We start from the raw sequence: 17489 nt of genomic DNA on the forward strand, positions 1-17489 counted from the left end.
GTTTCTGAACTCCACTACCCACCCCCCAGCTTCTCTGGGTGCACCACAGCAAATGTATTATCAGGACGCGTATGGTGAGGTAAAGCGCGGGAGACCATAGGGAGTGCAAAGGTGGGGGAGGGATATGAAAGGTGTAGCGAGGGGGATGGCTGTGGGGGTGGGCTGTGGGTTATGGGGGCCCTTTGTCGTACTTTGTAGCAACTTTGCAGCAGTTTGATACATTTGTGGTAGTTTGCAATAGTCTGTGGTAGCTTGTTGTAAATTAAGTTCTGTAGTTTGTGGTAATTTGTGGGAACTAGTTGTACAGGCTACATGCAGCCACAGCTTCCTTCCTTCCTCTCTAAAATCTGACTTCAGCAGTTCTTTTATACAGCAGCAGCTGAACCAATTACACTGGTACGACCTGCGTAATGCATACCCTCTTCCACCAATCAGCTGAGCATTTTAATGGGCAGGGGTGGCACAATGGTAACACATACTCTCTGGTTCTTTCGGTAAAGTCACGTAGTTAGAAAAAATAACAAACGAAAACACGAAGTTTCGGTTGCAACACAAGCGTTCGTCTTCAGGTGAGAAAATGATCTCCTGTTGTCGCTTGCTCAAGCTCACTGGCGGGGTGGTGCTGGTCGGAGATGCAACGAGCCATCAGGTCATTGGGACACTGTCTATACTCTATAGGAAAGCCACCCACACGGATTCCTATCTAAAGCCTGACTCCCACCACCATCCAGCCCAGAAGAATTCCCTCATCAAAACACTATACCATAGGGCCCGTTGCATCTCCGACCAGCACCACCTAGCCAGTGAGCTTGAGCACGTACACCAGGCTCTCAGGAGGAATGGATATTATGACCACACACTCCGCAAAGCTGCATCCCCAACCATGGATAGAGAATATTATGAGGACCCAATTAAAACCATCACCTTACCATACATAGCAGGGGTTACCAAAATCATTTCCAAAATCTTGAACAAACACAAGATCCAAGTTCGGTTCGATACAGTACACAAAATCCGTGATTTGATCCCATCGGTGAAGGATGTGATTCCGGATATGCAATGTCCTGGTGTCTATAAGCTGAGTTGTGTCTGCGGCAGCAGTTACATTGGTGAAATGAAGCAACATATCTCAGACCGGGTTCGCGAACACAAAGCGGATTTGAAACACAGCAGAACAAAACACCTTGGCGGTGGCGAATTATTGTTTCAACACTGTGGGCACACATTACATTGTTTTATCCGAGACCAAGGTGCTCTGCAAACCCTCGGGCTACCATCAGAGATTTGTTCATGAAGCCATCCAGATATACAAACACAGACAAAACTTTAATCGATAAGATGGATTCAGATGAGCAATCATTAGAAGGACGTGATAAATCATGTCAAGTTTTAACTGCTATGATTTTCACTCACCCACCCATTCGTCTTGGTTTCCGGTTACTAAATCAAGCTCATTGACATGCTAATTTCTCCAGCCCCCACCCGTCCCTGCACGCCACAAACCCTCCCCACCTCTCCTCCGTGAACTCCTGCAGCCACGACTCAACAAAAGTCCTCTCCCCCCCTTTCCCTCCCTCCCGTGCCTATATAAAGCCACAACAGCAGATCATTTTCTCACCTGAAGACGGACGCTTGTGTTGCGACCGAAACGTCGTGTTTTCTTTTGTTATTTTTTCTATCTACGTGACTTTACCAAGAGAACCAGAGAATATGGATTCCTGCAGTAACGAAAGCTTCAAATCAAGAATCGTAACACATGTCTCAGCAGGAAGGGTCTGGCTTCAATTGCCGACTGGCACCTCTGTTTGGAGTTTGCATGTCCTTCCCCTGGTTTGCATGGATTTCTCCTGTTCTGTCCCATAGCTTAAAAAAACCACACTAACTGAAAAAAATATCTTCAGTTTACTCAATTAGGATTGCATACAGAGCTGCAACATTGCCCCTGCTTCAAAAAAATTGGCAGGATCTTTCTGAAAAAAAAGTCTTCAGACTCTTCAGGCTTTCCTGGTTAAACAAGCAGAACAATAAATTAAGAACAAGATTAATTACATGTACATTTTACTAGAAATGTGATTTTTTTATTTGTATTCTTTTTAGCCGGAAGGTGTAAGAGACATCCTGTCTGAATCAAGAATTGTTCACGTTGGTAAGTATAGATCATAACATTAACACTATATTCTTAGCTCTTTCGGTAAAGTCACGTTGAAGGGAAACAATAAAATAATAAAATATATATATAACAATAAAAATTCTCACGACGTTTCGACCATAACACAAACGGTCATCATCAGGTGTGAAAACCAACGGCAAGAAACATTTGAAATAAGTGGCGGTTTAAATGTTTCTTGCCGTTGGTTTTCACACCTTATGATGACCGTTTGTGTTATGGTCGAAACGTCGTGAGAATTTTAATTGTTATATATTATTATTTTATTGTTTCCCTTCAACGTGACTTTACCGAAAGAGCTAAGAATATGAATTACTGCAGTCACGAAAGCTTTAAATCAACATTAACACTGTATTCCATATACGTTTGTCCAAGTAGAGTTTTAAAAATATTGCAAATTCAAATCGAAAAGGAGTATCCCAATATGCATCACAGGAATGTTTTTGTTTTACTATTACTGCTTAAACATTTTAAAGACAAGTGCAGTCTTCCTAACACTGCAAGAACAGTCACATGTATTAATGTTTTCTGGCATAATGATTCATAATAGGGCGAAGCAGAGCCCTGAGGTACTCCCTTAGTAATAGGGGTCCTCTCAGATGTATTTTTATAGAGACAATTTTAAATTGATCAGATAAGTGTTGTAAATCTCTTTGATTGTACAATCCTAAAAATGTGGGCATTTTAGACTTTGCAAAATTACAGTGTGACCCAGTGTCAAATGCTGTTGATTAGTCAAGGAATAGGATGGCGCAATGACGACAAAATTCAAGACTGTTGGAAGACAGTCAAGAGTATTGAGTACTGCAGGGGTTTGTGCTCTATTTTTCTCATAAGCCAGATTGCTTCGGATGGAAGAGGGCATATTCTAGGATATAATTTATGATTTTAAGATCTTCTCAAATAACTTTCTGCCAGGGGAGAGGCTTGAGATAGTTGTAATTGTTAGGGCCGTCTGTTGTGCCACCTTTATGATGAGGGGCGCACAAAATCAGTTTTCTAATTGAGTAGGGATGGATGCCTCTAGAATGGAACGGTTACATTTGTGGGGTATTGGTTTTACATTTAGGGTCTTTATGTATTTGTAGAAAATTTAGAGATCATATTTTGAATCTGAGAGGGTATCCTGAAAATTACTGTACTGTATTTGGGCTAACAGACTAATTGGGTACAATGGTTCCACAGGACTGTAGTTTGTCTAGTTTGAGTCCAAATCTTTTTGCTAAGAGTTTCTAAGCTGTGTTCCTGAAATGGATTAGCTGGGCAATGTATGGGTTGAACCAAGAGGCTTGATTAAACATTGCCAATGGGGCACATTTGTCATCAACTATAAAGAGGAAGGTCTTTGAGAAGACCAAGTGGTAGGTACAGATGTAAGGTAAGATAGATTTTTAAAAAGGTTAGAGATTCATCTTTCCATTTAGTAATTTGCAAGATAGATTTGATTGCATGAGTGAAAATATCTGCAGCCTCAAACTGGCTGGTGTTTGTGAGGGTTGTTTTTCACATTAATCTATTTGTCATTTGCAGAAGAGCGAAATACATTATTTATAAAAAATGAAATCAGTCCAGACGTTGTGCCCAACTCGGATGTTTTAACATTCATTAGTGTTAAAGGTGAGTAGAAAGGAACACGATACAAATCCAAACGCCATAAGTGTTACAGTGAAGGACACAACATTCTCCCATGTACACTTTCCATAACGCCAAAACTCTGCTGCAGCTCATGCAAGGCTGTTTCTAGGTGTGGTTTCCTATTATAATGCATAATATTTTTTTTACATTTGGTATCTGCGCTATTCCTATTGCGCATGGCTATTATAAAGGTGCAATGTTTCACAGGCACAACTTGCTATACTCTCCACAGTAGGTGGCGATGCTGCTTCCTACTTGTTTTGAATGTAAGAATCTTTAACATTCACTGTGAAGTGGTCAAAAGATACAGTTAATACACCTGTAGCTTTAACTATGGCTGTATTCCGGATGCAAACCACACATTTCTGCAACAAGCCACAGACACCCTGCCACTGGGCCATGTCATTGCCCAGATGGGCAGCATCATAGGGGCCCGTGAGCTTACTTTGGAGGCAGTACAAAAACTATGGTGCTGGAAGCTGTGCAGATGTTTTCTGAAGTGGTTAATTTCAATGGTGCTATCAACATCATTGAGATAAATAATGTTCCTCTTGCAGAGCAGTGCATCAGCCCATGTTAGAGAAGGCCTCTGGAAAGTGACATTACGAACTTCATTCAAGATCCCTTCAAGTGTCTTGTTATTAGAGCTGTTACAATGGTTTGTGCATTACCAGTAACCAAATGAAAACCCCGTAAAAGACTGGCTACCGGATTGCCGCGTGTTTAGAAATGTGCAGAGCTATGAACACAGCATGTTTACCTTCTTACTTGGGAAACAAATTAAACTGCCAGTGGTGTGATTGTTAGAGTATTTGGTCTACTCTGCGAAGAGTAGACCAAAATACATTGTAGAGTTTGCTCTAATAGCAGCTCTTCCTAGAAGCAGTGGTACGAATGAGCAAGCATAGGATCGCACATTGTGCCGAATATTGATATTTTTTAGTATAAAATTCCACGTATACAGCAGCGTGAAATTGAAATAGGCACTCACCTGGCAATCAGTCATTTTACAATTGAACCAGTGAACCTGCTGGTTTTTAGTTTGTTTTTGAAGCTGGCCAGAACAGATGTTGGTCACTCTGTAATTGGTGGAAGCCCCAACTAAGCAAGTTCCAGTTGAACGGTGCTGCAATGCTGAAAGCACAATCTGCAATGGGTGATTTTTGCTGTCGGCACTGCAGTCTCGGTAAATTTGAAGAGCAACTGACACGACCTAAAACGTAATGAGTTTGAAGCGGTTTGAGATAGCCAGGTATCAGTGTTCACGTCGTGACACTTGTTAGTACGCGGGGCCCGTCCAGAGAAGCTAATGATGTAACTAGTGGAGCCAATTCTGTAAGCTCTAGCCCTATAAATCCCAGTCTCAAATGCACATGCTACATATATCTGGTGCACTGGCAGCCAGTAGAGAGATCTTAAGAGGATTTCCATCAGTGCTCGACTGGGTCCTTACCGGATGTCCGAAGCCAGTTTGTTCTGGACCGGCATACCCAGGATAGTAAAACTGCTGTTGCTGTACACTGGCTGAATTAACTTGAATAACCATGGGATATTTTTCTTCTACTTTTCAGGAGATGAAGTGGCAGAGACTATGGTCAACTGCCTCGATGCAAAGTCCATATCACATCTGATTCAGGTTCCATCAGGATGTGGTGAGCAGAACATGATTAAAATGGCTCCTACTACACTGACACTAATTTACTTGGACTCAGTCCAGGAATGGGAGAAAATTGGCCTCAATCGGAGAGAAGAGGCAATAGCGTTCCTCAAACAAGGTGAGTAGCCTCCAAGGATGGATTATTTGTAGTTCAGCAGCAAGTGTGCAGCCCAGACATCTCGCTTTTACATTATTTCATCTTATCAAGGGTGGCACAGTGGTAACACTTGTGCCTCAGCAAAAATCCCTGGGTTCAATTCCCAACTTGTGCGCCTCTTTGTAGTGTTATTATTTCACCTGTTCTGCATGGCGTTCCTCCGGGTTCATCAGTTTCCTCCAAAAGCAAAACAAAGCACCCAGTGTAACCGGTATTCGTCAGACATCCAAATAGTGACAAATAGGATGCAAATAATATGATTGTGATTACACATGGCAACAAAATGTATTTCTCTAAGACGATGATACTTTGCAATCCTACTGGTTATCAACAAAGATTCGTTCATGAAGCCATCCATTTTTACAGACTCGGACACAATTTCAACCGAGAGGAAGGTTATAGATTCAGCAATCATTGGAAATATGTCATCAGCCATTTTGGGTCATGAATAGATTTGTGTTTTCTTGTCAACCTCCACCGTCAGCAGTGTGGTGTGTGGAGCGGGGTGCAGTGATTTCCTGGCGGCCCTTTATTGCATTGGCATTGCTGCTGCATTGGCATTGTTGCTACCCCGCCCATGCTGCTGGTGCTGCTGATAAACTTTGGCTACGCCCATCACCAAACCTTCATAAACAGTTTGCCTTGAGAGGCTAACCCATTTTCCTGATGACGACCGCTTGTGTTGTGATCGAAACGTCGTGATATTTTTATTCACTTTCTTTTTTTATCTATGTGACTTTACTGAAAGAACCAAAGAATATAAAAAGTGAAGAAATGCTCAAATACTGTACTTCTGTAAGGAAGCTGTAAAGCTGTCCTTAAGTTGAGGAACAGCGTTGGGGCCATCGCAGAAGCCGATATGTGGCAGTTAATAAAAGAATATCATAAATTACCTTTGGCTGGAGTGTATAGAGTTTCCCATTGGTTTAGCGATTGCCACATGGGAGTCTTAGCCTCAAGTTGTCATTGTATGTTTGCCACAGAGCCTCCCATTGGTAAGCATTGTGTACCTGGTAATGAAGCAGCTCTAGCGGGAGTTAATTCGGGGACGTTTCTCATTGGCCGAACGCTGAGCACGTGGAGAAACACAGCTCCGTTATTACGTAGGGTGAAAGAGGCAGTCATTGCCTGTTTGTAAAATTGTGGCTAATTGGCCGTTTGTAAAATGGTTACGAATTGGCTATTTTTGGTGGCAGTTTTCAATTGTTTTGGACAAATTCCTATCATGGTTCGTGTCTTAAGAGACCTATTGGAGGTTATACTTTTGTGCTGAAAACGTATCTTCACAAGTATAAAATACCAGTATGCAATAAAGAGCTATACATTCACATATGGCGACTTATAAGCTTTACTTTTGTCAATGCATTGTTGAAGGCTTTCTCGTCCCATGTAGGTCATTTAGTTTGATAAAATGTCACTGCACAGAGGGAGCAGTGGTGTTGTGGTTAGCGCTCAACTGGAATCTGGGGTAGAAATTGTGTAGGATCTAAATTTTGGAACAAGGCGGTGGATAACTGGGTGCAACTCCCTGGGACAGCTGAACATGAGAATGAAAAACGACAGCAGCATGCCTAGAGAAAAACACTGATAATCAGTGTACTTTCTGCTGTGCCATAGAGCTCAGAATGGCAATTTGACAGATATTGAACAAAAACAAGTGCAGAAATAAAAATGGAGATGCATGCTATTTCTATGTATTTGAATAAATACATCTTTGTGGCTTCGGCTACATTTTTAAAGAATGAAGTTGAAAATGTGAACGCTCAATGCTTAAAAAGTTGTTTTCAAGCAAATTATTTTGTTGTACTTGGCACTGAGCCAGATTAATGTCTTGTGGAGGCCAGCATATCACGATTTGTAACCTGCTCGGAACAGCAAATAACTGTGGAAACCCACCCATTACTGTGAAAGCCCTACTCTGCTCAGCTCGGATGTGCAATTAGAAAAGGGTTACTCTGGTCCACACAGTAAGTTGACGTAGTTTCCCACGCACTGAGTCATATTTTTCACCTGAACTTAAAACCAATGTTTTCAATTCTCAATAGCTGAGAAATTGTCAAATTTTGTGCAGAACCAAATATGTTTTTGTGTGGTTAGTGATCATGCTGAAACCATCAACTCATTGCGCTTGAAACATACGTTTGATCACGGACAGCTCCAGATGTTAACAATATAATTTAGAGGAAGATCTAAAAAAAATCCCATATGGGGGGGCTGTCCCAATAATTCAAGCTTGTTTTATATGGAGCTTTAACTACGTCTGAGGGGTCTACAATCCAGTGGACATCTGAGCCAGTCCCAAGCCTGGATACAAAAACAGTAGGAGGGTCGGGTGAAATGACTGACTACAGCAGTGCATACCGACTGTGGTGGTACCTGCTTTAACTACAGCAGTGCATACCGAATTTGTTGGTACCTGCTTTAACTACAGCAGTGCCTACCGACTTTGTTGGTACCTGCTTTCACTACAGCAGTGCATACTAACTGTGGTGGTACCTGCTTTAACTACAGCATTGCATACCGACTGTGGTGGATTCTGCTATCACTACAGCAGTGCATACCAACTTTGGTGGTACCTGCTTTCACTACAGCAGTGCATATCAACTGTGGTGGCACCTGCTATCACAGCAGTGCATACCAATTATGGTGGTACCTTCTTTCACTACAGCAGTGCATACTGTGGTGGTACCTGCTATGATTACAGCATTGCATACTGTGGTGGTACCTGTCATGATTACAGCAGTGCATACTGTGGTGGTACCTGATATGATTACAGTAGTGCATACCTTGGTGGTACCTGCTATGACTACAGCAGTGCATACCAAATTTGGTGGTACCTGCTTAACTGCGGCATTGCATACTATGGTGGTTCCTGAAATCACTACAGCAGTGCATACCGCTTGTGGTGGCACCTGCTTTGATTACAGCAGAGCCTACCGACTGTGGTGAACTTGCTTTAACTACAGCATTGCAAACGGAAAGTGGTGGATCCTGCTATCACTACAGCAGTGCATCCCGACTTTGGTGGTACCTGCTTTCACTACAGCAGTGCATACTGACTGTGGTGTGACCTGCTATCACTACATCAGCGCATACCGACTGTGGTGGTACCTACTTTCACTACAGCAGTGCATACCGACTGTGGTGGTACCTGATATCACGACATCAGTGCATACCGACTGTGGTGGTACCTGCTATCTCCACAGCAGTGCATACTGACTGCGGTGTACCTGCTTTCGGTACGGCAGTGCCTACTGACTGTGGTGGTACCTGCTTTCACCACAGCAGTGCATACCGACTGTGGTGGAACATGATTTCACTATAGCAGTGCATATCGACTATGGTGGTACCTGCTTTCACTACAGCAGTGGATACCAACTGTGGTGGTGCCTGATATTGCGATAGCAGTGCATACCGACTGTGGTGGTACCTGCAATCACCACAGCAGTGCATACTGACTGCGGTGTACCTGCTTTCGGTACAGCAGTGCACACCGACTGTGGTGGTACCTGCTTTCACCACAGCAGTGCATACCAACTTTGGTGGTACCTGCTTTCACTACAGCAGTGCATATCGACTGTGGTGGTACCTGCTGTCACTACAGCAGTGCATAACGACTGTGGTGGTACCTGCTATCACAGCAGTGCATACCAATTATGGTGGCACCTGCTTTCACTACAGCAGTGCATACTGTGGTGGTACCTGATATGATTACTGCATTGCATACTGTGGTGGTACCTGTCATGATTACAGCAGTGCATACTGTGGTGGTACCTGCTATGATTACAGTAGTGCATACCTTGGTGGTACCTGCTATGGCTACAGGAGTGGATACCAAATTTGGTGGTACCTGCTTTAACTGCGGCATTGCATATTATGGTGGTTCCTGAAATCACTACAGCAGTGCATACCGCTTGTGGTGGTACCTGCTTTGATTACAGCAGTGCCTACCGACTGTGGTGAACTTGCTTTAACTACAGCATTGCATACGGAAAGTGGTGGATCCTGCTATCACTACAGCAGTGCATCCCGACTTTGGTGGTACCTGCTTTCACTACAGCAGTGCATACTGACTGTGGTGTGACCTGCTATCACTACAGCAGTGCATACCGACTGTGGTGGAACATGATTTCACTCTAGCAGTGCATATCGACTATGGTGGTACCTGCTTTCACTACAGCAGTGCATACCAACTGTGGTGGTACCTGATATCACCACAGCAGTGCATACTGACTGCGGTGTACCTGCTTTCAGTACAGCAGTGCACACCGACTGTGGTGGTACCTGCTTTCACCACAGCAGTGCATACCAACTGTGGTGGAACCTGATTTCACCATAGCAGTGCCTATCGACTGTGGTGGTACCTGTTATCACTACAGCAGTGCATAACGACTGTGGTGGTACCTGCTATCACAGCAATGCATACCAATTATGGTGGCACCTGCTTTCACTACAGCAGTGCATACTGTGGTGGTACCTGCTATGATTACAATAGTGCATACCTTGGTGGTACCTGCTATGACTACAGCAGTGCATACCAAATTTGGTGGTACCTGTTTTAACTGCGGCATTGCATACTATGGTGGTTCCTGAAATCACTACAGCAGTGCATACCGCTTGTGGTGGTGCCTGCTTTGATGACAGCAGTGCCTACCGACTGTGGTGAACTTGCTTTAACCACAGCATTGCATACGGAAAGTGGTGGATCCTGCTATCACTACAGCAGTGCATCCCAACTTTGGTGGTACCTGCTTCCACTACAGCAGCGCATACCGACTGTGGTGGTACCTGCTTTCACTACAGCAGTGCATACCGACTGTGGTGGTACCTGATATCACGACAGCAGTGCATACCGACTGTGGTGGTACCTGCTATCTCCACAGCAGTGCATACTGACTGCGGTGTACCTGCTTTCAGTACAGCAGTGCATACCGACTATGGTGGTACCTGCTTTCACCACAGCAGTGCATACCGACTGTGGTGGAACATGATTTCACTATAGCAGTGCATATCTCCTGTGGTGGTACCTGCTTTCACTACAGAATTGCATAACAACTGTGGTGGTACCTGATATCACGACAGCAGTGCCTACCGACTGTGGTGTTACCTGCTATCACCAAAGCAGTGCATACTGACTGCGGTGTACCTGCTTTCAGTACAGCAGTGCACACCGACTGTGGTGGTACCTGCTTTCACTACAGCAGTGCATACTGACTGTGGTGGTAGCTGCTTTAACTACAGCATTGCATACCGACTGTGGTGGATTCTGCTATCACTACAGCAGTGCATACCAACTTTGGTGGTACCTGCTGTCACTACAGCAGTGCGTAACGACTGTGGTGGTACGTGCTATCACAGCAGTGCATACCAATTATGGTGGCACCTGCTTTCACTACAGCAGTGCATACTGTGGTGGTACCTGCTATGATTACAACACTGCATACTCTGGTGGTACCTGTCATGATTACAGCAGTGCATACTGTCGTGGTACCTGATATGATTACAGGAGTGCATACCTTGGTGGTACCTGCTATGACTACAGCAGTGCATACCAAATTTGGTGGTACCTGCTTTAACTGCGGCATTGCATATTTTGGTGGTTCCTGAAATCACTGCAGCAGTGCATACTGCTTGTGGTGGTACCTGCTTTGAATACAGCAGTGCCTACCGACTGTGGTCAACTTGCTTTAACTACAGCATTGCATACGGAAAGTGGTGGATCCTGCTATCACTACAGCAGTGCATCCCTACTTTGGTGGTACCTGCTTTCACTACAGCAGTGCATACCGACTGTGGTGTGACCTGCTATCACTACAGCAGCGCATACCGACTGTGGTGGTACCTGCTTTCACTACAGCAGTGCATACTGACTGTGGTGGTACCTGCTATCTCCACAGCAGTGCATACTGACTGCGGTGTACCTGCTTTCAGTACAGCAGTGCATACCGACTATGGTGGTACCTGCTTTCACCACAGCAGTGCATACCGACTGTGGTGGAACATGATTTCACTATAGCAGTGCATATCTCCTGTGGTGGTACCTGCTTTCACTACAGAATTGCATAACAACTGTGGTGGTACCTGATATCACGACAGCAGTGCCTACCGACTGTGGTGTTACCTGCTATCACCAAAGCAGTGCATACTGACTGCGGTGTACCTGCTTTCAGTACAGCAGTGCACACCGACTGTGGTGGTACCTGCTTTCACTACAGCAGTGCATACTGACTGTGGTGGTAGCTGCTTTAACTACAGCATTGCATACCGACTGTGGTGGATTCTGCTATCACTACAGCAGTGCATACCAACTTTGGTGGTACCTGCTGTCACTACAGCAGTGCGTAACGACTGTGGTGGTACGTGCTATCACAGCAGTGCATACCAATTATGGTGGCACCTGCTTTCACTACAGCAGTGCATACTGTGGTGGTACCTGCTATGATTACAACACTGCATACTCTGGTGGTACCTGTCATGATTACAGCAGTGCATACTGTCGTGGTACCTGATATGATTACAGGAGTGCATACCTTGGTGGTACCTGCTATGACTACAGCAGTGCATACCAAATTTGGTGGTACCTGCTTTAACTGCGGCATTGCATATTTTGGTGGTTCCTGAAATCACTGCAGCAGTGCATACTGCTTGTGGTGGTACCTGCTTTGAATACAGCAGTGCCTACCGACTGTGGTCAACTTGCTTTAACTACAGCATTGCATACGGAAAGTGGTGGATCCTGCTATCACTACAGCAGTGCATCCCTACTTTGGTGGTACCTGCTTTCACTACAGCAGTGCATACCGACTGTGGTCTGACCTGCTATCACTACAGCAGCGCATACCGACTGTGGTGGTACCTGCTTTCACTACAGCAGTGCATACTGACTGTGGTGGTACCTGCTATCTCCACAGCAGTGCATACTGACTGCGGTGTACCTGCTTTCAGTACAGCAGTACATACCGACTGTGGTGGTACCTGCTTTCACCACAGCACTGCATACCGACTGTGGTGGAAAATGATTTCACTATAGCAGTGCATATCGACTGTGGTGGTACCTGCTTTCACTAAGCAGTGCATACCAACTGTGGTGGTACCTGATATCACGACGGCAGTGCATACCGACTGTGGTGGTACCTGCTATCACCACAGCAGTGCATACTGACTGCGGTGTACCTGCTTTCAGTACAGCAGTGCACACCGACTGTGGTGGTACCTACTTTCACCACAGCAGTGCATACCAACTGTGGTGGAACCTGATTTCACCATAGCAGTGCCTATCGACTGTGGTGGTACCTGCTGTCACTACAGCAGTGCATAACGTCTGTGGTGGTACCTGCTATCACAGCAGTGCATACCAATTATGGTGGAACCTGCTTTCACTACAGCAGTTTATACTGTGGTGGTACCTGTTATGATTACTGCATTGCATACTGTGGTGGTACCTGCCATGATTACAGCAGTGCATACTGTGGTGGTGCCTGCTATGATTACAGTAGTGCATACCTTGGTGGTACCTGCTATGACTACAGCAGTGCATTCCAAATTTGGTGGTACCTGCTTTAACTGTGGCATTGCATACTATGGTGGTTCCTGAAATCACTACAGCAGTACATACCGCTTGTGGTGATACCTGCTTTGATTACAGCAGTGCATACTGACTGTGGTGTGACCTGCTATCACTACAGCAGCGCATACCGACTGTGGTGGTACCTGCTTTCACTACAGCAGTGCATACCGACTGTGGAGGTACCTGATATCACGGCAGCAGTGCATACCGACTGTGGTGGAACATGATTTCACTATCGCAGTGCATACCGACTGTGGTGGAACATCATTTCACTATAGCAGTGCATATCGACTGTGGTGGTACCTGCTTTCACTACAGCAGTGCATACTGTCTGTGGTGGTACCTGATATCACGACAGCAGTGCATACCGACTGTGGTGGTACCTGCTATCTCCACAGCAGTGCATACTGACTGCGGTGTAGCTGCTTTCAGTACAGCAGTGCATAGCGACTATGGTGGTACCTGCTTTCACCACAGCAGTGCATACCGACTGTGGTGGAACATGATTTCACTATAGCAGTGTATATCTCCTGTGGTGGTACCTGCTTTCACTACAGCAGTGCATAACAACTGTGGTGGTACCTGATATCACGACAGCAGTGCATTCTGACTGTGGTGGTACCTGCTATCACCACAGCAGTGCATACTGACTGCGGTGTACCTGCTTTCAGTACAGCAGTGCACACCGACTGTGGTGGTTCCTGCTGTCACTACAGCAGTGTATAACGACTGTAGTGGTACCTGCTATCACAGCAGTGCATACAATTATGGTGGCACCTGCTTTCACTACAGCAGTGCATAATGTGGTGGTACCTGCAATGATTACAGCATTGCATATTGTGGTGGTACCTGTCATGATTACAGCAGTGCATACTGTGGTGGTACCTGATATGATTGCAGTAGTGCATACCTTGGTGGTACCTGCTATGACTACAGCAGTGCATACCAAATTTGGTGGTACCTGCTTTAACTGCGGCATTGCATACTATGGTGGTTCCTGAAATCACTACAGCAGTGCATACCGCTTGTGGTGGTACCTGCTTTGATTACAGCAGTGCCTACCGACTGTGGTGAACTTGCTTTAACTACAGCATTGCATACGGAAAGTGGTGGATCCTGCTATCACTACAGCAGTGCATCCCGACTTTGGTGGTACCTGCTTTCACTACAGCAGTGCATACTGACTGTGGTGTGACCCGCTATCACTACAGCAGCGCATACCGACTGTGGTGGTACCTGCTATCTCCACAGCAGTGCATACTGACTGCGGTGTACCTGCTTTCAGTACAGCAGTGCATACCGACTGTGGTGGTACCTGCTTTCACCACAGCAGTGCATAACGACTGTGGTGGAACATGATTTCACTATAGCAGTGCATATCGACTGTGGTGGTACCTGCTTTCACTACAGTAGTGCATACCAACTGTGGTGGTACCTGATATCACGATAGCACTGCATACCGACTGTGGTGGTACCTGCTATCACCACAGCAGTGCATATTGACTGCGGTGTACCTGCTTTCAGTACAGCAGTGCACACCGACTGTGGTGGTACCTGCTTTCACCACAGCAGTGCATACCAACTTTGGTGGTATCTGCTTTCACTACAGCAGTGCATGTCCACTGTGGTGGTACCTGGTTTCACTACAGCAGTGCATATCGACTGTGGTGGTACCTGCTGTCACTACAGCAGTGCATAACGACTGTGGTGGTACCTGCTTTCACTACAGCAGTGCATGTCGACTGTGGTGGTGCCTGCTTTCACTACAGCAGTACATATCGACTGTGGTGGTACCGGCTGTCACTACAGCAATGCATAACGACTGTGGTGGTACCTGCTATCACAGCAGTGCATACCAATTATGGTGGCACCTGCTTTCACTACAGCAGTGCATACTGTGGTGGTACCTACCATGATTGCAGCAGTGCATACTGTGGTGGTACCTGCTATGATTACAGTAGTGCATACCTTGGTGGTACCTGCTATGACTACAGCAGTGCATACCAAATTTGATGGTACCCGCTTTAACTGCGGCATTGCTTACTATGGTGGTTCCTGAAATCACTACAGCAGTGCATACCGACTGTGGTGGAACATGATTTCACTCTAGCAGTGCATATCGACTATGGTGGTACCTGCTTTCACTACAGCAGTGCATACCAACTGTGGTGGTACCTGATATCACCACAGCAGTGCATACTGACTGCGGTGTACCTGCTTTCAGTACAGCAGTGCACACCGACTGTGGTGGTACCTGCTTTCACCACAGCAGTGCATACCAACTGTGGTGGAACCTGATTTCACCATAGCAGTGCCTATCGACTGTAGTGGTACCTGTTATCACTACAGCAGTGCATAACGACTGTGGTGGTACCTGCTATCACAGCAGTGCATACCAATTATGGTGGCACCTGCTTTCACTACAGCAGTGCATACCGCTTGTGGTGGTGCCTGCTTTGATGACAGCAGTGCCTACCGACTGTGGTGAACTTGCTTTAACCACAGCATTGCATACGGAAAGTGGTGTATCCTGCTATCACTACAGCAGTGCATCCCGATTTTGGAGGTACCTGCTTCCACTACAGCAGTGCATACTGACTGTTGTGTGACCTGCTATCACTACAGCAGCGCATACCGACTGTGGTGGTACCTGCTTTCACTACAGCAGTGCATACCGACTGTGGTGGTACCTGATATCACGACAGCAGTGCATACCGACTGTGGTGGTACCTGCTATCTCCACAGCAGTTCATACTGACTGCGGTGTACCTGCTTTCAGTACAGCAGTGCATACCGACTATGGTGGTACCTGCTTTCACCACAGCAGTGCATACCGACTGTGGTGGAACATGATTTCACTACAGCAGTGCATAACAACTGTCGTGGTACCTGATATCACGACAGCAGTGCCTACCGACTGTGGTGGTACCTGCTATCACCACAGCAGTGCATACTGACTGCGGTGTACCTGCTTTCAGTACAGCAGTGCACACCGACTGTGGTGGTACCTGCTTTCACTACAGCAGTGCATACTGACTGTGGTGGTAGCTGCTTTAACTACAGCATTGCATACCGACTGTGGTGGATTCTGCTATCACTACAGCAGTGCATACCAACTTTGGTGGGACCTGCTGTCACTACAGCAGTGCGTAACGACTGTGGTGGTACGTGCTATCACAGCAGTGCATACCAATTATGGTGGCACCTGCTTTCACTACAGCAGTGCATACTGTGGTGGTACCTGCTATGATTACAACACTGCATACTCTGGTGGTACCTGTCATGATTACAGCAGTGCATACTGTGGTGGTACCTGATATGATTACAGGAGTGCATACCTTGGTGGTACCTGCTATGACTACAGCAGTGCATACCAAATTTGGTGGTACCTGCTTTAACTGCGGCATTGCATATTTTGGTGGTTCCTGAAATCACTACAGCAGTGCATACCGCTTGTGGTGGTACCTGCTTTGAATACAGCAGTGCCTACCGACTGTGGTCAACTTGCTTTAACTACAGCATTGCATACGGAAAGTGGTGGATCCTGCTATCACTACAGTAGTGCATCCCTATTTTGGTGGTACCTGCTTTCACTACAGCAGTGCATACCGACTGTGGTGTGACCTGCTATCACTACAGCAGCGCATACCGACTGTGGTGGTACCTGCTTTCACTGCAGCAGTACATACCGCCTGTGGTGGTACCTGATATCACGACAGCAGTGCATACTGACTGTGGTGGTATCTGCTATCTCCACAGCAGTGCATACTGACTGCGGTGTACCTGCTTTCAGTACAACAGTGCATACCGACTGTGGTGGTACCTGCTTTCACCACAGCACTGCATACCGACTGTGGTGGAAAATGATTTCACTATAGCAGTGCATATAGACTGTGGTGGTATCTGCTTTCACTAAGCAGTGCATACCAACTGTGGTGGTACCTGATATCACGACGGCAGTGCATACCGACTGTGGTGGTACCTGCTATCACCACAGTAGTGCATACTGACTGCGGTGTACCTGCTTTCAGTACAGCAGTGCACACCGACTGTGGTGGTACCTGCTTTCACTACAGCAGTGCATACTGACTGTGGTGGTAGCTGCTTTAACTACAGCATTGCATACCGACTGTGGTGGATTCTGCTATCACTACAGCAGTGCATACCAACTTTGGTGGGACCTGCTGTCACTACAGCAGTGCGTAACGACTGTGGTGGTACGTGCTATCACAGCAGTGCATACCAATTATGGTGGCACCTGCTTTCACTACAGCAGTGCATACTGTTGTGGTACCTGCTATGATTA

The 17489-nt window shown here is 45.9% G+C and overlaps 1 protein-coding gene across 1 annotated transcript in view; it reads left to right on the plus strand.

Moving 5' to 3' along the window:
• Nucleotides 1-17489, plus strand: part of LOC116942275 (complement C3-like) — a 329249-nt gene that overhangs the window by 158751 nt on the left and 153009 nt on the right. Inside the window, exons 23-25 of the mRNA XM_076066949.1 lie at nt 2098-2146; nt 3698-3784; nt 5374-5577. Of these exons, the coding sequence (XP_075923064.1) occupies nt 2098-2146; nt 3698-3784; nt 5374-5577 (340 nt within the window). The remainder of the gene's footprint in view (nt 1-2097; nt 2147-3697; nt 3785-5373; nt 5578-17489) is intronic.

Source organism: Petromyzon marinus, chromosome 14 (assembly GCF_048934315.1).
Source record: "Petromyzon marinus isolate PM22_M1 ecotype Great Lakes invasive population chromosome 14, UKy_Petmar_22M1.pri1.0, whole genome shotgun sequence".
NCBI lineage: Eukaryota > Metazoa > Chordata > Hyperoartia > Petromyzontiformes > Petromyzontidae > Petromyzon > Petromyzon marinus.